Raw genomic sequence first — 24637 nt, 5'->3', positions numbered from 1 at the left:
TTAACTCCTAAGAACTTTATCATTATTGAGAAAGTTAAAGAGTTTACATAGAAGACAAAGATGTAAGTCAATAAAATTGGGGTGATCTCCCCCAAAGAAAAATAAAAAGGGAAAAGAGAAATGCATGAGGAGGAAAATGGGGAGAAATTTTCTCATACAAAGAAGTTTTTATAATGGTGGGGAAAATGGGCAGAGGGGGTGGTAGGCAATGTTTAAAACTCATGTGAACTGGTGTGCGTGTGTAAATATATATATATATGTAATATATAGTTACACCCAGTTGTGTATAGAAATGTTAATTTACCCAATACCCAATAGGAGGGGAAAAGGACAAAAGGGATTAATAAAGGGGAGGGCAAATTAAAGGAGGCAGTGGTTAGAGGTAAGGACTTTTGAGGAAGGTAAGTTTAAAAGAGACAAAGGAAGAAACAAGATAATTATTATAGCTCTTTATTTAGAAAGCATATGCATGGATAATTTTTCAACAATGACTCTTGCAAAACCTTCTGTTCCAAATTTTCCCCTCCTTCCCACACCCCCTCCTCTAGATCTGGAAAGAAAAAGGAAAAAAAAAAAAAAAACTGAGAAGGAAAACAAAAATGCAAGTAAACAACAGAAAGAGTAAAAATGCTATGTTGTGGTGGACACTCCAATTCCCACAGTCCTCTCCCTGGGTGTAGATGGCTCTTTTCATTACTGAACAATTGGAATTGATATGAATCAATTCATTGTTGAAGTGAACCACTTTCATCAGAATTGATCATCGTATAGTCTTCTTGTTGCCATGTATAATGGTTCTCCTCCTTTCACTTAGCATCAGTTCATGTACGTCTCTCCAGGCCTCTCTGAAATCATCTTTTTCTTTTCTTCTTTTCTTACATTTCTTATTTCTTACAGAACAATAATATTCCATAACATTCATATAACATAATTTATTTAGTCATTCTCTAATTAATGGGAATCCAATTCAGTTAACTGTTCTAGCCACTACAAAACAGTTCTAGCTGCCACAAACATTTTTGTACATGTGGGTCCTTTTCCCTCCTTTAAGATCTCTTTGGAATACAAGGGTCACTGCTGGGTCAAAGGGTATGTACAGTTTGGTAACTTTTAAGCACAGTTCCAAATTGCTCTTCAGAACAGTTGGATTCGTTCACAGTTCCACCAACAATGTATCAGTGTCCCAGTTTTCCCACATCCCCTCCAATATTCATCATTATTTTTCCCCTTCATTCTAACCAATCTGAAAGATATGTAGTGGTATCTCAAAGTTGTCTTAATTTGCATTTCTCTGATCAATAGTGATTTGGAGCACCTTTTCATGTGACTTGAAATAGTTTTCATTTCTTCATCTGAAAACTGTTCATACTTTTTGACCATTTATCAAATGGAGAATGGCTTGAACTATTATTATAAATGAGTCAATTCTCTATATATTTTAGAAATGAGGCCTTACCAGTTTATTGTTTTCCTTCTAATTTTGTCTGCATTAGTTTTGTTTGTACAAAACCTTTTTAACTTAATATACTCAAAATTATCTATTTTGTGATAAATAATAATCTTTAGTTCTTCTTTGGTCACAAATTCCTTCCTCTTCTACAGGTCTGAGAGGCAAACTATCCTATGTTCTTCTAATTGATTTATAATATTCTTTATGCCTAGATCATGAACCTACTTTGACCTTATCTTGGTAATCAGTATTATGTGTAGGTCAATGCCTAGTTTCTGCCATACTATTTTCCAATTTTCCCAGCAGTTTTTGTCCAATAGTGAATTCTTATCCCAAAAGCTGGGGTCTTTGGGTTGAAACAAGATAATTAGACAGAAGGTCTATGTAATCTTGACTGAATGTGACTGGGATGAGCTCATCCATAATACAGAAGCAGACAGCATAATCAATTAAAAAACCAGAATCTAAAGGCTGGAGCAGAATCAGATATGCATCAGCTTAAGTAAAAAATGGAAAATGCAACAATTATGATTTCAAGGCAAAAACAAAAATAGACCTAATAAATACCATAGACAATGAATATCGATTTTTTCTTTTTGGCAGAAAGTTTCTCTGATTAAGACATCTCATTTCTCAAATATATACTAGGTAGAGAATTGAGTCAAATTCATAAAAATAAGAGCCATTCCCCAATTGATAGTTAAAGGATATGAATGGGTAGTTTTCAGAAGAAATCAATGCTATCTGTGGTCATATAAAAAACTGCTCTAAATCACTATCAGAAAAATGCAAATTAAAACAATTTAGAAATGATATAAATGCTGGAGGGCATGAGGGAAAAATAGGAACACTGAATGAAACTGTTGATAAGAGTTATAAACTGGTCCAATCATTCTGGGAAACAATTTGTAAATATGGCCAAAGGGCTCTAAAATTGTGCATACCCTTTGATCCAGCAATACCACTACTAAGCCTGTAAACCCAAAGAGATCAAAGAAAAAAAGGACTTATATATATAAAAATATTTATAGCAAGCTCTTTTTGTGGTGATAAAGATTGGGAAATTGAAAAAATGTTCATCAATTGAGGAATAACTGAACAAATTGTGGCTTATTAGTGTGAGATAGTAGAAATGATGAAGGGGTTAATTTCAGAAAAGTTTGCAAGACTTATGTGAGCTGAGACAAAGTAAAATGAGCAGAACTTATATCATTATCCAGAGTAACAGCAATATTATGATAATCAACTTGGCACACTTATCACTTCACTGATCCAATACAATTCTAAAGTACTCATAAAAAAAAAAAGTGCTATCCACTTCCAGTTCATTCACTTGATGAACTCTTGAGTGCAAAGTGAAGTATACTTTTCCCACTTCCTTTATTTTTCTTGTTTCTGTAATGTAGCTATGAAAATTTCTTACATAATTTCACCAATAATCATTTTATTGCTGGGAAGGGAATAGGAGGAAGAAAATAGTAACTTTGAATAACAAATTCAGAATGTCTTTAATTTAGTAAAAGACAGCAATAATCTTTATTCTGTTTTAAAAAACTGATGCCCTTTCTTCTTACTATTCATAACTGACACATAGAAGCAGGTCCTAGTAAGAAAAACATATAGTTATCCAAAATGAATACATCCAAAGTTTTTTAATTCAACTCTCTCCTTTTACAGATGAATTCTAATCGCTACATTAATCAGAGTCAAGTCTTTAAAAACTACTTTTCTTTATATTGTTCTAATAATGATGTAAATTATTGCCTGGTACTATTCATTTTCCTAGGTTAGCTTATTTTTCTACTTCTTGGTGAAGTAATGGAAAATTTTGAGACCTAATTTTACTATGACCTTGGGCTTTAAATTCATATTCAATGAGGCTGAGGGGAAGGGGGGGAGAAGGGTTAGAAAATGGGAGGGAATTATTGAGTTTTAAATAATCCCTGTCAATTAGTTCCTGTCATTGCTAAACATGGGATCCACTTTTACTTGCTATCAATCAATATAATTGCTTTAGGATATTACGTCTATTACTCTATTTACAAAGTAAGCCTGCCTATCAATACTACATTTTATTGTAAAGCATGAGCAAAATCACTGTACAATTCACTTTAAAAAAAAAAAACTTTAAAAATTAGCAAATCTATTTATATTGTAGTTTAGGAAAACATTCATTTACATAACCATCCTGCAATTGGTTACTAACTGAGGTCAGATTAGTAGTTCGCTTCTGGAGACTTTGTCATTGTGCACCATACTGAGAGCAAACTGCTTATGGATGGCACTGCAATTCGGCCTTTTACTGTCATCATTCCTCAGTTACAGAAACTCATTTTTTAGATAAAAATTTTTTTACGATTTAAAAGTTTTCTACTAATTTGTTATTCTGTTTCATATGTTGGCTACTATCAAAGAAAACTGGGATTGGTTTCATATAAATTGTTTTGTTTTTAAATGTTCATTTTGCAGAAATTGGCTAGTAGACCAATAAAAAAGATTTTAAGATATCTCAGCCTGAAAATATTTGTGATTCACCCAAAGAGAACCAAATTATTAAAATTTCTGTCAAGCATTCTGAAGTGCAATATTAATGTAGCTAAATAATAGCAATAAACTGAGTTACCTATTTCTTTACATTTATAATAAAAAATATTAGCATTAAAAATGAGCAAATTCTTCTAATGTTCACAATCTCCCAAATTACAGAACTTAGATAAAAATGGTTACCTTGCTATAAAGTGATGTAGCTTATGTCTTTTCAATTATTTCTTCTCATTTTCTGGGTGTGGGAAAGCCATATATTCTAGACATGGGAACAAAGGAAAACAATTTAGATTATTAAACCTAAGATAAAAAGCCACATGGACACGAGATTATGTATATAAATGTCTATGCTATTTTTGACTTTCATGGTGATAACTGGCAAAAACCCTACAAAAATTGTGAGTTATTACAGGCAATACTCCTATTTATTTTAATTTTTAATACAATGCTCATTATCTGCTTTCTTTTCCTAATAATTTTTAAATTTCAAGTAATGGTAAGAATTTACTGGTAGCATTTTGTCTATTATCAGATTACTTCTTTGTATGAAAGCATATACTACAAAGGAAAAAGATATATCTTTTTTCCTTAAGTATTTGCAATGACTTTATAAAGCATCACTTACCAAATGTGACACATTTCTCAGCCTTCTATTGAATCTTCATGGCTGTCATAGACCTTTGGGTTTCTGGAAAAGGGCCTGCAATCATTCTATACTCCTTTTATTTGTAAGCTTCACATTTAAACTTTTGAGTCAAATAGGTGGCAAATGCTGCCAGAAATTAATTTTTTTTCTTCTGTATTGCTTCAGATTTTCCTAACAAAATTCTTTGAGAAGTCATAATCATGACAGAAAGAAAAAACCAATGAATGACATTTTTCCATTAAAAAAGGATCATTAGTTAATATTTAAAGCAAACTAAACCATTAAAACGTCACTCATCTCTCAGCATTCTGAATTGCTATATCAATCCAAGTGAGGTATTAATGTTTACCAAGAGTCACAAATTTTCTTTATATTCACAAGATTAAGAAGCAAAATCTATTTCACACAGAAGATTTCCTTAACTATTAAATTAGGTTGTTTAAAACCCTACAACTTGGCTGTTGTAGGAAAATAGGAATTTATTTTTAGTTTTAAAATGTTTTTTCTTGGCCAATCTCCACAAATTTGGACTATATACTTTAGGACATATAAGGTGATAAAGGAACAATTTAGAAGGTGTTCTTTATCTAAAGAATACTAGCATGCAGGGCAGCTAGATAGTGCAGTGGATAGAGCACAAGCCCTGAAGTCAGGATAACCTAAGTTCAAATCTGGCCTCAGACACTTAATACTTCCTAGCTGTGTGACCCTGGGCAAGTCACTAAACCCCAATTGTCTCAGCAAAAAAAAAAAAAAAAAAATACTAGCATGCTTCTTCACATGCACCCTTACATGCTAGTACCTGGAAGTAGGAACAAAGTAGATACATAAAATCTGTTGTATTCTCTCTTGTCTTCCGAGTAAGAATTCAAAAGGAGTTCTTTGAAGATTAATACAAGCCTAGTTCTAACCTAGAATTGTCTTTTATACTAAGAAAAACAGATTAAGATATTTAATAACTAAAAAAAAACTAGGATAATTATGTAATATTTTGTCACTCTCATCCCCTCAAAAATCTCTCTCTTTCACTCACATACACACAGACATCTTTTACCTCAATCTGCTCCCATTATATCAAATAGGGTAACCCTTTGTCCTCATGTTCATCTTGGTTTTAAATGTAGGTAAACTATAGTACAAGAATTATGAAGATCTTGATTACAATAAGACTTATGGGAAGGACAGGATGGCAAGCACTGATAATTGCTGTGGCTAGAAAGATAAGGCTAATAGATTTCTTGAGTTCAGGAATTCTAAGTTATAGGATGGCTAAAGCTTATTAAGTATTAGACCAAGTCTGACCAATATGGATGCAGGAGGAAAGGAAGCAGCTAACATCAGAAAACCATAATAGATTAACGCTTCTGTGCCTTATGAGTAATCCAATTTCAAAAAGCAACAACATGATAGTTTTGCTTAATTTCTTTAATGAAGCACAGAAAAACTCAGTAGTGAGGTAGAAGAGAATCTAAAGTGATTTCTTTTTATTTATAGAAAAATTTATCAATATTCTTTTCCCACTGCAAGATGCCACAAGGAACAGGAAAAAAACATACATACATACATACATATATACCCACACATACATTTTTTTTTTAACAATTTCAAATAGTCAAAGAACATATTTCTAGTTAAGTTCTGAATTATTTACATAAAGACACATAGTCAACAGTGTTATAAAATTCTTATCTTTGAACAAGTTTCCCTAAACCTCTAAAATATTTCCTCCAGGGAAAACATTTAATTACACAATGCCACCATCAAGATATATATCAAAATAAATTGTGCTTATTCTTAAATCAACTTTCAGAAAAATAATATTTCTTATACTTTAGTTATTGTGGTATTTTTTAGAAACAATGACACCAATATTTTACTTTACAGATTCTTTCTTAAGCTATAATTTCTGTAAGTCTGATATGACAAATTCTTCCAAATAACAAATGTATTTTTAGCAAGTAAATATGAAGCCTTTATCAAAAACCTTTTTGAACAAAATATCTTAGCTCTTTTATATTAAGAACTACAAAAGTCTGAGAAATAAACAAACATACATAATTTTTCCAATGTATAAAGTGTGTGCTGATGCAGTTCAAAAAGCTGCTGTGGAGCTACTGAATGATAATGTCCATTAGGAGATAGGCTCTTCCTGTGGAGTATCGTTGCCATCTCTTTCTAAAACAAAGTTTAAAAAAAATACCAGATCAGTCCATAATATTACATCAGTCCCTACTTCCTAAAAAATGAGCACCAGCAGACTTAACTGGTCTCAAGAACTTGGTGACTACTTATTAATAAATTAGCAAAGTTAGATTTTCTATATCAACTCTTGGAAGTTTATAAAAATTAGATCAGAAAAATATACTCCATTAAAAATAAATTTTATTCTCACAAAATACTATTATCTAACCCTTTAAAAGCTATCACATATATACTGCAACATATTTAACATATATAGGACTGCTTGCCATCTTGGGGGGGGGGGGGGAGGAGGGAGGGAGGGGAAAAAACGAAACATAAGTGATTGCAAGGGATAATGTCGTGTAAAAATTATCCTGGCATGGATTCTGTCAATACAAAGTTATTATTAAATAAAATAAAATTAAAAAAAAAAAAAAGCTATCACATACAGTGAATCCCGGAAACATAAGGGAAAATTGATTAAGAAAGCAGAATGAATAGAACCAAGAAAACAACAGACACAAGAATTCCAACAATGGACATGGAAATAACCATACATCAAAAATTCAACTGAATGTAGTAAAGCTGAAAGAACAGAGGCCTCAAAAGTGAAAGGAGATTTATTCTGGATTACAAATATGGAAGTTGAAGACTTTGATGTACATCTCAATTTTATTACTTACTACCTACATGTAACCCTAGATCAAGTCACTTAACCTCTCTGGGCTTCAATTCTCTACAAAATAAAGTCAGACTAAATGATGAGTCATCTACTTAACAGTTCTTAAAATGACTTATTTTACTTATATCATCCTATATGTATCCTCAAATCTATAGCTATTACAGATAAATAAATGTGTGTGTGTGTATATACATAAAAAAAAAAAACCATAAAATCTCACCCTTAGCATTTAAATAGAAAATTTTATAAATTAACAAGTAACAAGTATTTCAAATTGTTACATATATACAAACCTACACAACACAAAGGGTACATGTTAATAAGTCATTTGTTATGGGCCACAACTCTGAACTTGAAACAAGGATTCTTACAAGGTGCTAACTCAGCGGAATTGATGAGATAGTGGTTTAGCATGGTGATTAATAGTTCTCTAAGTTCAGTATGATTGATTTAATCTTACAAGAAATAATGGTTTCCTAGTGACATAAATGATTGGTTTATACTTAGTGTAGAGTATATAAGCTGGGACAAACTCAGCTAGGGAGATTCAGAGCCAGATTCATTCCATAGTCCACCTTTGTGGGGGTTGGAGGCTGAAGCGTAAGCCTTCGGACTTATAGAGATTCATTCACTCCATCTCACACCACTGTGGAGGTAGGTCTGTCCTACTTAGCTTCTCCACTGAAACTAAGACTGTTAAGAAAGCTAGTCCGGCAGGAAAAAATGATGAATGTGGAGGGGATTTGGGAAAACTGGGACACTGATGCACTGTTGGTGGAGTTGTGAACAAATCCAACCATTCTGGAGAGCAATCTGGAATTATGCCCCCAATATTATCAAACTGCATACCTTTTGATCCAGCAGTGTTACTACTGGGCTTATACCCCAAAGAGATACTAAAGAAGGGAAAGGGACCTGTATGTGCCAAAATGTTTGTGGCAGCCCTGTTTGTGGTGGCTAAGAAACTGGAAAATGAATGGATGCCCATCAATTGGAGAATGATTGGGTAAATTGTGATATACGAATGTTATGGAATATTATTGTTCTGTAAGAAATGACCAGCAGGATGATTTCAGAGAGGCCTGGAGAGACTTACATGAACTGATGCTAAGTGAAATGAGCAGAACCAGGAGATCATCATATACTTTAATGACGATACTGTATGAGGATGTATTCTGATGGAAGTGGATTTCTTTGACAGAGACCTAACTCAGTTTCAACTGATAAATGATGGACAGAAGCAGCTACACCCAAAGAAAGAACACTGGGAAATGAATATAAACTGTCTGCATTTTTGTTTTTCTTCCTGGGTCATTTCTACCTTCTGAATCTAATTCTCCCTATACAACAAGAGAACTGTTCGGTTCTGCACACATATATTACATCTAGGATATACTGCGACATATTTAACATATATGGGACTGCTTGCCATCTGGGGGAGGGGGTGGAGGAAAAGAAGGGAAAAATCAAAACAGAAGTGAGTGCAAGGGATAATGTTGTAAAAAATTACCCTGGCATGGGTTCTGTCAATAAAACATTATTATAACAATTTAAAAAAAAAGAAAGCAAGCAAGCTAGTCCGGGCCCCAGGCAAGGAAACTAGACTGTGAAGGAGACAATAAAGAATTTGGACTTTTAACACCTGGCTATTCTCGTGGTGATTACTCTACTGAAAGGAAGGCTGCTCCAAGACCTCCAGAAAATCAACAAGAACACTACAGTCATGTGATGACTAATATGGAAATGTCTTGCATGACTACACATGTGTATATCTAAACCAAATTGTTAGCCTTTTCAAGGAGAAGAAATAGAAAGGGGATATGAACTCAATTTTTTTTTTAAAATGTTAATTATTGTTTACATGTAATTGAGAAAAAATTAAATATAAATTAAAATGAACTCTTCTAATTCTTGTATTTTCAGATTGCATTTTTTCATCATAAAGGAAAAACCTCTAAAGTAATCATTAAAAACTCTCAGAAATTGTTCAAGTAGAGACTGGAGAGGCTGAACTAAATAATCTTTTAAATTTTCTTCCTTTTTCTCTTCTGAGACTTATTAGATAGTAATTTTTCTTTATCACAACAATGGCTTAAATATTTGGCATATTTTTATTTATGTATTTTCCTCATGTAAGTTCTTATGTAATTTACTAGAAATTCTATATGACAGATCATAAAATACATATTCCTATTTATATTTCTTAGTATAATTTTGTATGTTCTTTCTTCATAATAACATGTTCCCTTTCCCCACAAGAATTTCTAATATTTTCAAGGCGCACAATGATACAGTAGCATCTTACAAAGTATAACTACTTACCTAGTAATGCTGTATTTTCCTCTGTATCATCTTTAAAGTTATTATACCCAGATCCATTTGTAGAAGATGATGGCAAATGGCTTACTTCATTTCTATCTTCATCTTGCAAAGTGACATTCAAATTCACAATTGAAACACTACCAGGTATGGATTCTGGAGCTGGTATGTCCTGTAAATCCTCAAGATTTCCCTTAGTTAAAATAAAATGAATTTCCTAAGTAATAACATAAAAACAAAACTCCCATAATACAAGTAATTAAGCGTGTCATAATTTTATTTTTATTATGCAACTTCTAATTGTAAAAATTAAAGAATACTTATTTTTCAATACCTCACTGTAAGTTTTCAAAAATTCATCATTACTAGAAGACATATATAAAAGAATAATAAATATAAAAGGCTAGTAAATGCAACTTAAAAAAAAAAAACTACTAATAATGAAGAAAAATGGGAAATGGAAGTACAAGAACCAATAGAAAAAAGTAGGTAATAAATGGTCAATGAATAAATCATAGAAATAAATAACTGCTCAAGATGAAAAATAGAACACACTAAAACTTAGGAATTCTGATGATAGTTTTCAAGGATGAAGCTTTTATTTTACTGAAGAGAGAACATATGTATAACTACATAGAAAATGATTATGTAAATAAAACCATTTGGGGAAGAGTAGCCTTCAAAAACGAGGAGAAAGTGGGCAAATCAAAAAAGGTTATATGAAAAGAGACACTTGAGATGAATTCTGCCGAAAACTACTGACAGTGGCAGAATCAATGACTTTAGCTAATAAACCAAAAATAAGTATTTATAAGGAATTATATAATAAACAAGTTTGTAAAATAAAATATGACTACATCACTCTCTAAACTTAAACTGTAGGGGCTCCCTATTAATTCTAGGTATTTATGTTTAGAAATTCCTTAGGCATTTAAAGTTCTCACCTTGTTCCCAATTTACTTTTCAAGGTTAAATATGCAAAGTTCCCAGTGTAGCTTTAAATCTTGAATTCACAAGAGCACTAAAACTTTGGGACATCCTATAAATGACCCCTTTTCACTATCTACTCCAACTAGCTTTCTTCATATTCCTCATGTAAAACATTTCATCTCATCTTTGTGTCTCTGCACTGGCTATCAATCACAAGCGGAATTCATTCCCTCCTCACATGAGCAACCCAGGTCTTCTTCAAAATTCTGTTCAAGTATCAAGTTTTACATGAAATCTTCCCTCATCCAACACCTTTTGCCCAATTTTCTTATAGATACATATGTGTGTATATATTCACATATATATATATAATAAATAGCAATCTTGAAGACAGATTTTGTATTTTTTTTTTATTCTCTACATACTTATAGATGACTGTGATGTCTTCCTTGTTTGAATGTAACTCTTTGAGAAAAGCAAATAAACCATTAATTTAATGTATCCCTAGGGTCCAGGACAGTTCCTTGCACATTAATTAGTAAGCATTTACTAAATTACCTACCTAATCACCTTTGTTACTATATATTTTGTAACATACCTAGGTGTGTATGCCTTACCCTTTTTTTAAGCCTGCTAAACTTTTTGAAAACAAGTAATTCATAGTGAATTCCTATTACCTAGACAATGTTTTGCACAGGATGCTTTAGTGAATGCTTGCTGAATTGTAAAATACTTGTTAAGTCAGAAAAGCTAAAAATCCTTGGGGAACTGTTTGATGATTATAAATAATACTAGTTGAGTGTTACCCCTTACCCTTGTCCAAAATAATTTCTTTACATTTTGAATGTAAATACTCTTTTTTCATGAGAATCATAGTGATTTCAAAAGTAGGTAATAATTGGAGAAAAATTAAGCTTAAATAAAAATTTAACTAACCCAGTATCCTAGAGCTTTGATGACATCAAGTTTACACATTGGACAAGTTCGATGGTCCAAAAGCCAGGGGTCTATGCATGTTCTATGAAAAATATGCCTAAAAAATATTAAGTGTGTGTTAACATTTCAAAAGAAAAACATTTTTAAGTAAATGCAAGCTATGCTATTTGCTTATCATCAAAGTTACTTATTGTTTATTCAATTGTTAACCTATTAAACCATTCTAAATCTTCTAGGTTACCTGTTAGAAAAGTATGATATATGGAATAAAAGGAAGTTCTCCTTCATATTACAAGATATTTTGTTCAAAAAACTTAATCAGATGCAATGTGAAATATACACAGTATACAAAACAATAACAATGTTGTGGGATGATCAGCTATGAATGACCTTCCAAGACTATTCTGAAGGACTTATTAATGAAAAATGTTAACCCGAGAAAGAACTGATTGAGTCTGATACAAATCAAAACAACCTTTTAAAAAAATTTTTATTTTTCTTGATAATTTTTTTTTGGTGGGGAGAGATCTGTTTTCTTTTGCAATGTGACTTTTATTGAAATGTTATGCATAACTTCATATATGCCTTTTCAATGGGGGCTGGGGTGGGAAAGGAGAAAAAGAATCTAGAATTCAAAAGTTTTACAAACAAACGTAAAATATTGCTCTATATTTAACTGGGGAAAAATAAACTATTAAACTAAAAGTGAAAAAAAACCTTAATGCCACCTTACCACTTGGGATAATAAAAAAAAAGGAAAAAAAAAAAAGTTCCACCTCCCTACCGTTATTGGTTAAATTAATTCCTTTCTTTGTAATAATTTCCTTATTTAATAAAATCTGTATTTTAAAAAAAATTCTCAAAAGTCATTTCAGAAGATCTAGCAATTCAACATATACTTAATTATAACATGTTTAGCTCTTGATATCTTTCCCATTCCCAAAACACATTAAAAGGAATATTTAATAATGGAAAATAATGGGATTAAATAATCTGTAAAAGAACACAGGTTAAGTCATTTAATATTACTATTCAATTTATATATCATGTCAGAAATACCATTAATTCTACTATAAATATATTATCTTCATTTCAGGTATATGGTATTAAATGGAAAATTCCAGAAAATGTAATTCTGTATGAACTATGAAAAAATTTAATGCAATAAACTAAAGTGCCTTATAATTAAATTATTTAAGTATAAGAAAACAATTTTATTTTTCTAATGTATTTCATTACTTTGTAAAAGACTTAAGTAAGATAAAGTAGGAAAGTTTAAGGAAAAAAAATAACCTGGCATATTAATTTAATAGAGAAGAATGTGTATTATAAACAAGTTATGACTTAAAGACTGAGTACAGGCCTACTTTAGGAATTAATTCAAATCCCTAATCAAGAACTTGCTCTTATTTCTAAATATTTAATTGATTTCATATTTTATAGTTGGAAAATAGATTTAAAATAATTTTAAGACATCATTTTGATTTTCCCCATTCCCTTCTAAAAGGACCACTTTAATCCATCTTATGCAAAGAAAAATTTTAGTAGGTAATGGCAATACATTTTTGTAGTCACTTGCCGCAAAGGAGACTGAAGCTGGTGGATCACTCAAGTCTGGAAATCCTAAATTGCATCAGAAATAGATCTAGCATTCATACAGTGAGCCTCTGAGAGGAAAGGGTGATCAATATGCCCAAGCTCAGGCTAGAAAAACAGAGTAGATGAAAACTTCCACTATTCAAGGATGAGACCTGTTAAGTAAATACTGTATTTCCAAACTGGACAAAAAAGTTAAAGACCCAGTATCCCCTTTTCCACTCTATTTGCTCCCCCTGTCAAAACAAAACAAAACAAAACCCAATCCATGTAGCCCTCCAGATTATTACTCTCTAAAAACTTATTTAATTCAAAAACTACTACTACATAAAATCAAAAACCATAGATTTAATCTCAGTTGTATTCAAATAACTATACTTCAGTTTGGTTTTAATAATTCTTGCTTTCATCTCAAAGATGCTTAATCTTTATTTCATTAAATGACAATGAAGCACTTTGAGAATGCAAAGTAAAATATAATTATGCAATAACCTGCTATGTGCCTATTAAGTATAATTAAATAGGAAGACTTGAAGTTATAATTTCTTTCCCCAAAAAAACCTTTCACTGAACAAAAAGTTCTTTTTAAAAAGAGCATAATTCACTTCTTTTTCCAAATCATCATGACTTTCCAGCAGTGAGTTGTTATAAGTATAACCACCGAGGAATTTTATAATAAGGGGGAAAATAATAATTTTGTTTATTTTACTCATTCTCTATATAGAATCTAGCATAATGATCCCAAAGTTTCATTATTAGCAGGCTTTTTGGTTCATTATTTTGCAGTGTTCTGCACCACTACAACTTGTCTTTTCCTTATATCCATGCTTTTTGTGTTTCTCATAACCTTCATTCTTGTTGTTGTATTTCTTTTGGCACCCTTTTTATTAAGGTGTCTATTATACCAGTAGTGTTAAAAGTATTAGGTTCAGTATGGTTTTGAGGATAATAGGATCCATAGTCATGGTCCCCAACATGTCTACATTTCTAGATGATATATTTCTTTAGATCAAAGGAGAGAACTGGAAATAGTTCAAACACATTACATACATACATATATGATTACCTGTATATGGACTAAATTTGATCACTGACACAATTCTAAATAGGTTCCAATGGACATCATAACAATATTTATATATTATACTGTATTCTGAACTTAAATATTAATAACTAATTTTCATGCTAAGCAAAAAACTTTTAAAGTAATATATTGCAAGTTAAAGATTAAAATAAGCTAAAGTAGTACGTGAGAAAAATTAATTCTCTAATAAAGCAATTAAGTTTATTAAAATTATTAGCAAACAAACTTGTCAAGTAGTAATTCTTAGAAGAAAAAACTGATAATAAAATAAGAAACATACTTGCATGGCAGAATTCTAACAATATCCTTTGGTTTATAATTTTCAATGCACACTGCACAGTTTTCGGCATCAATATCAATTCCCTATAGGAGGAAGTGTGATTACATATATATATTTGTTATAAAACAATGAATCACAAATTTATGACACATTAACTAAAATAATAAAGATGAAAGACTTGCCACTTTTTTTTAATCACAAAGTTATCCTTCAAAAAAATAAATGAGGGGGCAGCTAGATGGCGAAGTGGATAGAGTGCCAGCCCTGAAATCAGGAGGATCTGAGTTCAAATCCAGCCTCAGACACTTACTACTTGCCTTGTGTGACACAAGTGACTTGTGTGAGGGCAAGTCACTTAACCTCAACTGACTCAGCAAAAATAAATAGGTAAAAAGTAAAAATTCTGATTAGATTCACCAGTTTTATGAATTTAACCAACTTTCATGTTCTAAAGACAAAGTTTAACCTGCTAACATTTTTATATCTACTTTAAAATTTTATATCTACTTGTTTAACCAAACAAGATAAAAATATCACAAAATTACAGTTTTATTTTAATCAATTCCTACCCACACCCCCCAAACAATTTAAGATTATTTTTAGAATATTAAGACACAACTTAAACTGTCTTCCTTGACCACTTAATACTGAGAAACAAATACTGTCAGCTTAAGGCCAGGAAGAACACTTACATGGTCATTCTTTAAAAAAAAATTTTTTTTTTAGAAAAATAAATATATCAACAAAATGTTTTCTAAAAGGGAACTACATGCCATCTAAAAATGTCTTGATCAATTGGATTTTTTTTTAGATTTGCTTACAAATAGTACAACGGAGAAAATTGTAAGTATTATGTATTTTTATTATAAAAAGTTATGCAGTAACCATCAATAGTAATAATACTAAAAATTGTTTTATAACATTTTTATTTTAGAATTGCACATATTTAACCTCTACCAGATTGCATGTTGAAAATTCTTTACATGTATTTGGAAAAAATAAATTCAGCACATCACTCAACCATTACCTATTGAGTTCCTATTATTCTTTAATCCTTTAAACAGATCAGCAGAGGATCCATTAATTACTAAGCATGCTTCTTTAAGGCAATCTTACTCTGATTCAATTATTCTGATATAGGGAAAGATAGGAAGAGATGCAGGGAAAGCAATATTTAATAACTTATTGCAAGACAAAAAACTAGAAAGTCATTGCAACAATAAATTTAGTGTTGTATAAATCTATAGAATATAATGAGATTTTTACATAACACGAAGGTATCAAAACCAAAAAATACTGCCATGGCTTTTTTTTTTTAATGTGCACAGGAATCCTTTAACCTTTTAAAAGAAATTATCCCCCAGTAATCTGAAATAGAGAGAAGAGAGGTCACAGAATGTCATGTTTCAAAGATTGTTAAAACTCCTATCACACTTTGAATTTAGACTGCTCATGAAAATGTGTTTTCAAATTTCAAATGTCAAAACAGAACACCAAGAATACATATGCAAATACTTCTTTCCCAAAATTAAGGAAGGAAGGGGAATGTGTGTATTTGTATGTGTTTGTAAGTGTGAATGTGTGTATGTATGATGTATTTGAAGGCTGCTAGAATCTTAAAACTTGTTTTTATATGCTTACATTTTTCTTTTTGCAATTATTTGTCTGTCCTAACTTCTTTCACACACATCTCCTTTTTAAAAGTGAGATATTAAAATGAGCTGAAACCCTCAAATGTATTTTTTACACACAAATGTAAATAAACCTAAAGTATTAATTATTACCTTGTCTTCACGCTTTATAGTATGAAGCTGAAGTTGCCCAATAGCTTTCTTTGTTTCTTTTCTATGATTCTTCAGAAAAGAACATATTTATAATTACTTCATCTTAAAATTAACTTTAGAGAAACCATTATTAAAACATTTTTAAAGAATTTAAATGTGATAAAATTTATGGGTGATAAAAATTCTTCCATAAATACAAATCAAAGAGCTTTCTGTAATTTCTAATGTTAGTCTTATGCCTTGAAATGATCAGAACAGAAAGAATGCACTGAAGATCAGTTATGTACCATCAAGGTACAAACTAAATTAAATGATCAAAATAGGATGAAATTATGATCCACACCTAAAAATAATTTCATTTTCCACTAAAGAGTAATTACAACAGAAATTTTTCTCTTTGCTGAGCTTAAATACACCCAAATTAACAACTCAAAAATATTTTTCCAAAAGATAAATTATTATAATTTTGATTTTCAGACTTCCAAATATTGTTTACTAAATTTTTAAAAAATTTATTCCTCATAATTACCTGATTTCCAAACTGTGAACCAGCATATAGGAAACGCTGTATGTAGTAAAATATTAACCAAGCTAATGATATGATCATCATAGTGATGAAAGCAATGGCTACAAACACAACAGATTGACCACTGATGAACTCTTGCACTTGACGTGTACCAACTTCTATGGTCATTTTAACTGGAATTCCTCTTTGCACTGGCCCCAAAATTTCTATTCCTTTTGGATAGCTAACCATAATTACCACTGTATTTCCTGTTCCTGTTGGGGAAAAAAAAAAACAAAATCAAAAGACCATGGATCAATATTAAACATGGAATAAGTTAGGCTTAAATTCAATTCAACAAAGATTTAAGGATTTAAGTGACTATGAACAATGCTACAAAGGATGTTACAACCTTTGTTCTAGCTCTCCATCATTTACTACCCAGATGACCTTGGATAAGTCACTTCACCACTATAAAAGATGGGAACTTATATGATAAGAGTGGTGTCAAAGTAAACAAAAATGTATTTAAAATGCTTTAATAGAAATATAAAAGTATAAAATATTCCATCTACAGACATCCCATATAATGGCACCCCAAAACAGATCTACTATATGCATAGAAAAATAATTCTATATGTATAACAATTATTCAAAATTCAACACAGTCATTGGATAGGTCTATCTTGAGAACTACAAAGATGACTAAGACAATTCCTGACCTCAAAGAGCTTACAATCAAATATATGAGCATAAGAATTATGAAAAATATTATATAAAATGGAGAATGTGATAAGGGACCTAGGAAAAGCCCAAAATGCTATCACATTTGCAGGGGAGAAGGGGGAAGAATATATATGTAAAAAACAGAATGGTTTAGTTGGGAGAATACCAGAAATGAAAACAGAATGCATTAAGGTAGAAAGGAAGAAAAGATTGAAGGATACAGAGGCAACAAGTCCAGTTTGGTTGAACAACATGCTATTTAGAAGTCAATGAAAATATCTGATAGAGATATGAATGTTATACTGAAAATGCTACTGACAACAAGGAATAGAAAGTGCTAATGGGGAACTGAATGATATTCCACCCTCGATATAGGATTTTGAATCATTTCCATTCTCTGCCTATTCTGTGATCTTTTTTTTTCTGATAAAGCAGACTACAATAACACATGGTTACATATAAAGAACATAGAAAGCAGCCGGATGGCTTGGTTTTTCAAAAGATTTAACATAAAAGTACAAGCTATTCAATTCTCATATCTCTGCCTCATCTTTTTTTTTTTTTTTTATCTTATCTCTTTTCCACCATTATGTTCTATTTCATATACTACCAGAGAAGCAGGCTTGTTTAAACCACATTATACTACTCTGTCTCTAACTGTCAGATGGAAGGAAAATACTGTTCACTCCCCTAAAATAAAAGCTGTAACTCTTCCACATATCTGGCATGGGGAAAAAAAATCCCCGAATTTTTCTCTGCAATATTTTCCACATTTCTCAGCTGTTGAACCTCTAAATACATTAGACATAATTTTATAAGAAACTAATTTAAACATAAATGTTTGCCCTTAAAGAACTAATAAAGTATAGTAGTTATTTTGGGGAAGATGGAAATATGTACATCATCAATTCCAAAAAAATTCTGGAAATTTTACAAATCTGATCTACTATTGACATATTCATATTTTATTTTATAATACTTTTATTCCTTTGGGTCACTTTAAATGAGGTACCTGAAGATAAGGGTTTGCAAAGTGATTTACACATATAATCTCACTTAGCTGGCTGAAAAATCCTATGACATAAGAAAACTGAGGCTGTGAGAAATTAAAATTTTATGATTTGCCCACAGTCCCACCCCTAGTAACAGTACAAAGATATCATGTCTTTTGACTCCAAGTTCAACACTATATCCCCTCGTGTACCAAATTGTTTTAGTATCTAAAACTAATAGATTTGTTTTGAGGTCAAAATTTCTTGGATATCTAAAATTTTCTTATGCTTAAAAAAGAAAAGACCATTCTCCACTGAAAGAAATAACCTCAAATGTCTCTAAAATTTTATGATTGCATTTATCACTTAGACCAAATCTTGCCAGATTAAATTTGGATCTAGAAGCCAAATTGAAATTTTAGGAACCAGTTTAAATTATAAACTTTAAGGGAAAAAAAGGTCATGTTGGTTTTAAGATTAATTATAATTAAAGGTCAATTCTTAAAAGGAATCTCAAACAATCTAGAAAGATTCAAGAAAAGTAGTTAAGTGTATCTGGGATTTGGGTGTACTACTAATACAGATGGAGAAGCAAAGTACATCAAGTTGTAAAAAAAAAAAAAAAAAAAAAAAAAAAGCCTTATTATTGCCAATTTCAGGTGTTTTATTGGTTCTGGATATATTCCTATTGTTGTAGTTCTCAGAACACCTAAAACATAGTCAATTTATTAAGAACTAATTCAAAATAGCTCCAAGGAGAACAGAAATTCTCAAAATGGTTAAATTCAAAATTTTCTTTTTTTCATCTCATTTTCTCCTTCTGCTAAAAGAAGTAAAGAACAGTGGGAGACCTTGGCATTTTTAAGCTAAAGTCTTCAACAGGTCTCAATTTGACTAAGACCACAAACCAGGAAAGCAGTAGTGAAGTATTGTACTAGTATAGTGACAATAAAAACAGAGCTTATGAGGCAATGCAAGAGATATGGTGGCAACAGAATCCACCAGTTATATAACTGAGATGAGATGTGGGAATATGATGATAGGAAAATTCAAAGTTAATACTCAAGTCATGAACAAGAGATGGAATGAATACCACTGACAGAAATGGTAGGAATGGAATTTGGAGGAAAAACTGGAAAACCCTGTTTTGGTTATGTTGAATTTAAGACATCAAGAGACATATCCAGGTACAGATAATAGCAGTACCTACTTCCCAAGATTGCTGTGAATAGCAAATAAGACAAGCTTTGTAAAGTGCTTAACACAATGGCTGGCATACAGTAAATACTATAAATGATAGCTGTTATCATTGTAGCTATTGAACATTTCAGACTTGAAAATGACATTACTTCACTGAAGACCTATTTCTGCATTTCATGGATATAATTAAGACTATGAGTAACTAGACCATAAATTTGTACCAGAAAGGCTGCCAGTTTTAGTTAGGGTTTGAGAACCAAACTAAGTGTTCAGTGAGAAAGAGAGTTAAGATATTGCATCTTGTTTCTAGAAGCTAATAAACTCCTAAAGTAAAGAAAAGAATGTAAGATTTCCCTTCTAAACAGACCTTCTAAACAAGTCAGGAATAACATATACATTCAGATATATGTGTGTGTGTGTGTGGAGAGAGAGAAACATTTTTACTTGTTCTATTGGTAGACTGGGAATCACTTTTTAGATAGTGATTTTTTTTTTTTAAAGCACATCAACAAAATGTTTAAAAAAGAAAAAAAGAGGTCTGTAAAATAATAATAATAATAAAAAAAACATAAATAGTAACCATCCTATTAAACTAGGATATTTTTTAATATTGTCTAAATGGAAAATTGTATAGCATTTTTCATTTGTAAAACAAGAGGCAGAAAGAGTTTTAACTTGGAAAATTAGGAATTTTAATAGAATTAAAATATCAGACTCCATGGCCATAAAACAATAACCTCTATTGAAGGGAAAGGAGTATGAAAAGCACCACATACAGACTTCATAGAATAACAGATTAGTGGTAAATGGCCCCTCAGGAAATTGTTCTAATCCAAGGATTAACATTTGTGTGTGTGTGTAACCTTTTAGCAGTCATGGGAAACTGTTAGAATAATGTTTGAAAATGCATAATATAAAACACGTAAGATTATAAAGGATATTAGACTGAAGAATTATCAAAATATTTTTTAAGATTCATGGACCCCAGTAAAGAACTAAAGGAGGAAATCTTGTCTCAGAGTATGTAACCATTTGGTACTCAAAAATGGTACTCATTTTCTGAGAAAGAAGGTAATGGATTTAAAATGAAGAACAAAGTATATTTTTGGATAGAGACAATGTGGGGACTTATTTTGCTTATGTATATTAGAAGTATTTTTTCCTTGGCGGGGAGGGGGAGGACAAATGAAAGAGAAAAAATAAGTGCTTTTTAATTGGGGGTGTGTGGAAAACTTTCTGCCTAGACATTGGAAAATTATTTTCAGAGTGGCTAGACGGCGCAGTAGATAGAGCACCAGCCCTGAGGTCAGGAAGACCAGAGTTCAAATCTGGTCTCAGACACTTAACACTTCCTAGTTGTGTGATTTTGGGCAAGTCACTTAACCCCAAATGCTTCAGAAAAAAAAAAAAAGAAAAGAAAAGAAAGAAAAAGAAAATTATATTCACCTTCTACTCAAAACAATGTGAATATTTCAGTCTGCAAATTCTGCTAGTCAATAACCATTAAGGACCCAATGTTTTGCACTGTGGCTACATATACAAAAAAAAAAAAAAAAATTAGCCTTCAAGGAGCTTCTAATTTAATAGGGAAGACAGCACCCAAAAGGAAGATAAAAATGGGGGGGAGAGAGGAGCATAAAAAGAGAGGGCACATTGGAGAAGTCCCAAGAAGAACACCCAAGTGGGAAAGCAGGAAATGACTATGCTGAGCCCTCTCCTTACATGGAAGTTTGGAATTTAATTCTTAAAAGCAAGCTTCAGAAATTTTATGTTACTATACCATACAGATTTGAACTAATTCAAATCAAAATTTTTGATTTCAGGGCTGGTTCTCTATCCACTGAATCATCTAGCTGCCCCCATACCATAACTTTAAAGCTGAAAGAGGCCTAGAAAATCAACCAATCAAACCCCATATTTTACAGATGGAAAAAAAAAAAAATGTTCAGAAAGGTCATATGATTTGCCCAAGCATAGAGATACAAAACACCTGCTAGAGTTAGAATTATGGCATACACACACACACACACACACACACACACTAGTTGATCAAAAGCATTTAAAAGAATAAATCTAAATTCTCCTACAAGGCCACAAAATTGAATAGAATTTGGTAGGCAGCTATAGGATCACTGGGAATCTCTCGTGTGTGTGTGTGTGTGTGTGTGTGTGTGTGTGTGTGTGTGTGTGTGTCTCCCCTTCTCTCTTTCCCCTCCCCCCAAATTCTACTCCCTTATTTCCAACAAGGCAATTTCCACTTCTTTTACCACTGCATCATTCAACATATCTGTAATTATCACCTTCTTGTCCCATCCCTCTCCCCAAACCATTTCTTCCTCCTGATTCTCCTACTTTTCATTCTCCAACTCATCCAGTCTCAAAAATAAGGTTCTATATTAATCTAACAAATACATTCAAATGACACTAATTCCTGTTCATTCTTTTTTTCCCTTTCCCATTCAATTTCTATCTCCATTACCTTAGATAAATACTATTACTACTTCATGTATAGACCAGCTTCCAGTTCACACACCAAAGCACATAGAACCTAAACTTAATTTGTCATTCTAGGTTCAAAAACCAGCTCCTGTAAGAATTACAATTCAATGAGAAAAGGATCTTTTATCAATACAAAAGAGAGCTTCTTAAAATAAATCAACAAAACATTAAAAAATATACCTAAGAGCAAAAAATCTGGAAGGGGACACATAAGCAGAGTGATTTTATTACTATGTTAAATGTACTATGTACTTTAAAAGGACTGAACATTTGTTTTGAATATTGACTAATCTAGGCTGAGAGAAATTGTGATTTGTCCCAATCAATATTTAGTTAAGTACAAATTCTGTGGCAAGCTCTAAACTGAGGATACAAAAAAGGAGCAGTTTCCTCATTTGAAAAATGATAATAGTACCTACCTCACAGTTGTTAAGAGGACCATGTGGGATTTGTCACAGAGTCCCAAAAGATTCTGGACTTTTACAATACAGTCCTATCTACTGCACTGCTTTAAACTGCTTCAGATCTAAAAAGAGTTGCAGGGACACAGAGATTTTGAATTATCAGTCCTATATTATTCAACAAGTTTGGTGTCAAAGGCCTATTCTCGAATACACTTGTCACAGATAAATTAACAAGCATTTGGTAAATTTCTACTAAGTGTTAAACACCTGGTGCAGGAATTAAAATGAAATTAAAAAAAAAAAAAGACAAAAGGGTGCTCAGAAGAGTGGGAAGGAAGACGAGAAGGAAAACAAAAAAGAGAGAGGAGTGAAGGGGAAGGGAGTGGAAAGGAAAAGGAGTGGGGGGGGGGAGAGGATGGGACAGAGGGAAGGAGTCAGAGGGGAAGTGAAGAAGAGGGGAGTAAAGGAAGGGGAGAAGTGAGAGAAGAAAAGTGAAGATGAGGAAGAAAAAATTCTTAAAGAATAGGTAAAGTGTCGATGTAGGTATCCCCACAATCTACCAAAAAAAAAAGGCGCGTAACAAATATTTATGTATTGGCAGAAACTTTCCACGGTCCTTAACAGGCAAATGTAATACAAGGCTTTGGGCGGGGGAAGGGGAGAGGGGGGAGGTAGAAGGGCCAACTTCCCGGAGACATGTTTTGGGAAGCACCCACTTACAAAGCAAATGGTGCTACCGCTCCCCCTCCCCATTTCCTTTCCCCACCGTGACCAGGCTCCCCTCACCCAGGTGGGACATGGAGTTGGTGCTGTTGCCGTAGTGCTCCTCATTGTAGATGACCACTGCCGAGGCGTTTCTGCGGGCGGCATTGAGCACCTTGTCCTTGAAGGTGCAGTCCCCACGGGCCACCAGAGCAATCCAGGGCTCGTGCCTTCCGGACGCCCGTCCCCCCAGTGGGGGCACATAGTAGCGGGTGTTGGGAGCGCAGCCCTTCGGGTCGCGGCCGGGAGCGCGAGGTATGCCCACCAGGCCCTGCAAACTCTCCTTAGGCGAGTTGTCGCCGTAGCGACCGCTTCCGGTGGCGCCTTGCACCGTCTCGTTAGTCAGCGGATCCACGTACACTGTGCTCACCAGGGCTGAGTACCATTCGAGCACCCGGCCCCGGGCCCCCGGCAGCTCGCACAAGGCTAAGACCAGGAGAACTATGGTGCCCCTAACATAGCCGCCATCGCGACGTCGCCGCCGCCGCCGCCGCCCCATGGCCGCGCTGCGCTGAAGTGAGGAAGGAGGAGCCGCGGCGGCGGCGGCGGCAGGGAAGCGAACAGAATGGGGACGGAGATGACCCCCACGGAGAGCGCCTGGAATACAAGATCCGGGAGGAAGAGCGCACGCACAAAAGAGGCGGAAGGGGGAGGAGGAGAGGGCGGTGAAACGTCAATACATCCAAGGCTCTGGCTACGGTCTCTTAAGCAGAGTGGGAAAAGCAGGGAAAGGGCGAAGGGACAGGGGGTGGAGCCAAACCCCCAGAGCTTGGGGCCGATGGGATTCCTAGTCGTGGGGATAGGCGGGGCTTGAGCAAGTGTGTTTCAAATCTCCCTCTCCCTTCCTCCGGCTTTTCTACCTCCTCTCGCTTTCTTTGCTTACCTCCCTCTCTTCCTTTCTCCTCCTGCTTCTCTCTCTTTCGTCTCTCATTCAAGACTTGTCGTTCTTTTTTTTTCAAAATACATGCAAAGATAGTTTTAAATATTCACCCTTGCAAAAACTTTGTTCCAAATTTTTCTCCCTCCCTTCCCCCCATTCCTCTCGCATAGATAACAAGTAACCCAATATATGTTAAACGTGCAATTCTATACATATTTTCACATTTATCATGCTGCA

At 33.1% G+C, this 24637-nt stretch overlaps 1 protein-coding gene and 1 non-coding gene across 6 annotated transcripts; both read right to left on the bottom strand.

Annotated features, from left to right (window-relative positions):
* Positions 1-434: 434 nt before the first annotated feature.
* On the bottom strand, positions 435-24637 carry RNF149 (ring finger protein 149). Of its 5 annotated transcripts, none has more exons than XM_051984351.1 (10): positions 23545-24637; positions 16962-17212; positions 16433-16501; positions 14649-14731; positions 11689-11785; positions 9826-10015; positions 6695-6811; positions 4620-4682; positions 4178-4253; positions 435-3053 (listed from the first exon to the last, which is right to left on the bottom strand). In XM_051984351.1, coding segments are annotated over exons 1-8 (1284 nt in total). In that variant the 5' UTR covers positions 24020-24637; the 3' UTR covers positions 435-3053; positions 4178-4253; positions 4620-4680. The 5 variants fall into 5 exon arrangements, with proteins under 5 accessions (XP_051840311.1, XP_051840314.1, XP_051840310.1 ...); XM_051984354.1 differs by having other exon boundaries at positions 6695-6815; positions 23545-24273; XM_051984350.1 differs by lacking the exon at positions 4620-4682.
* On the bottom strand, positions 3655-3770 carry LOC127558529 (small nucleolar RNA SNORD89). The gene has a single exon (XR_007952907.1). It is a non-coding gene; the product is annotated as a small nucleolar RNA SNORD89 (small nucleolar RNA).

The sequence above is a fragment of the Antechinus flavipes genome, chromosome 3 (assembly GCF_016432865.1).
Source record: "Antechinus flavipes isolate AdamAnt ecotype Samford, QLD, Australia chromosome 3, AdamAnt_v2, whole genome shotgun sequence".
In the NCBI taxonomy this organism is placed as follows: Eukaryota; Metazoa; Chordata; class Mammalia; order Dasyuromorphia; family Dasyuridae; genus Antechinus; species Antechinus flavipes.
Note: the sequence above shows the minus strand (reverse complement) of the source record. Positions and strands in the feature narration are given on the sequence as shown.

Coding starts and splice junctions, on each gene's coding strand:
- RNF149 (XM_051984349.1), bottom strand. CDS start 24,019: ATGGGGCGGCGGCGGCGGCGGCGACGTCGCGATGGCGGCTATGTTAGG. Junction 16,502..16,961: donor GTTCACAGTTTGGAAATCAG/GTAATTATGAGG, acceptor TCTTTTCTGAAG/AATCATAGAAAAGAAACAAA. Junction 11,786..14,648: donor GTTAGAATTCTGCCATGCAA/GTATGTTTCTTA, acceptor AATATTTTTTAG/GCATATTTTTCATAGAACAT.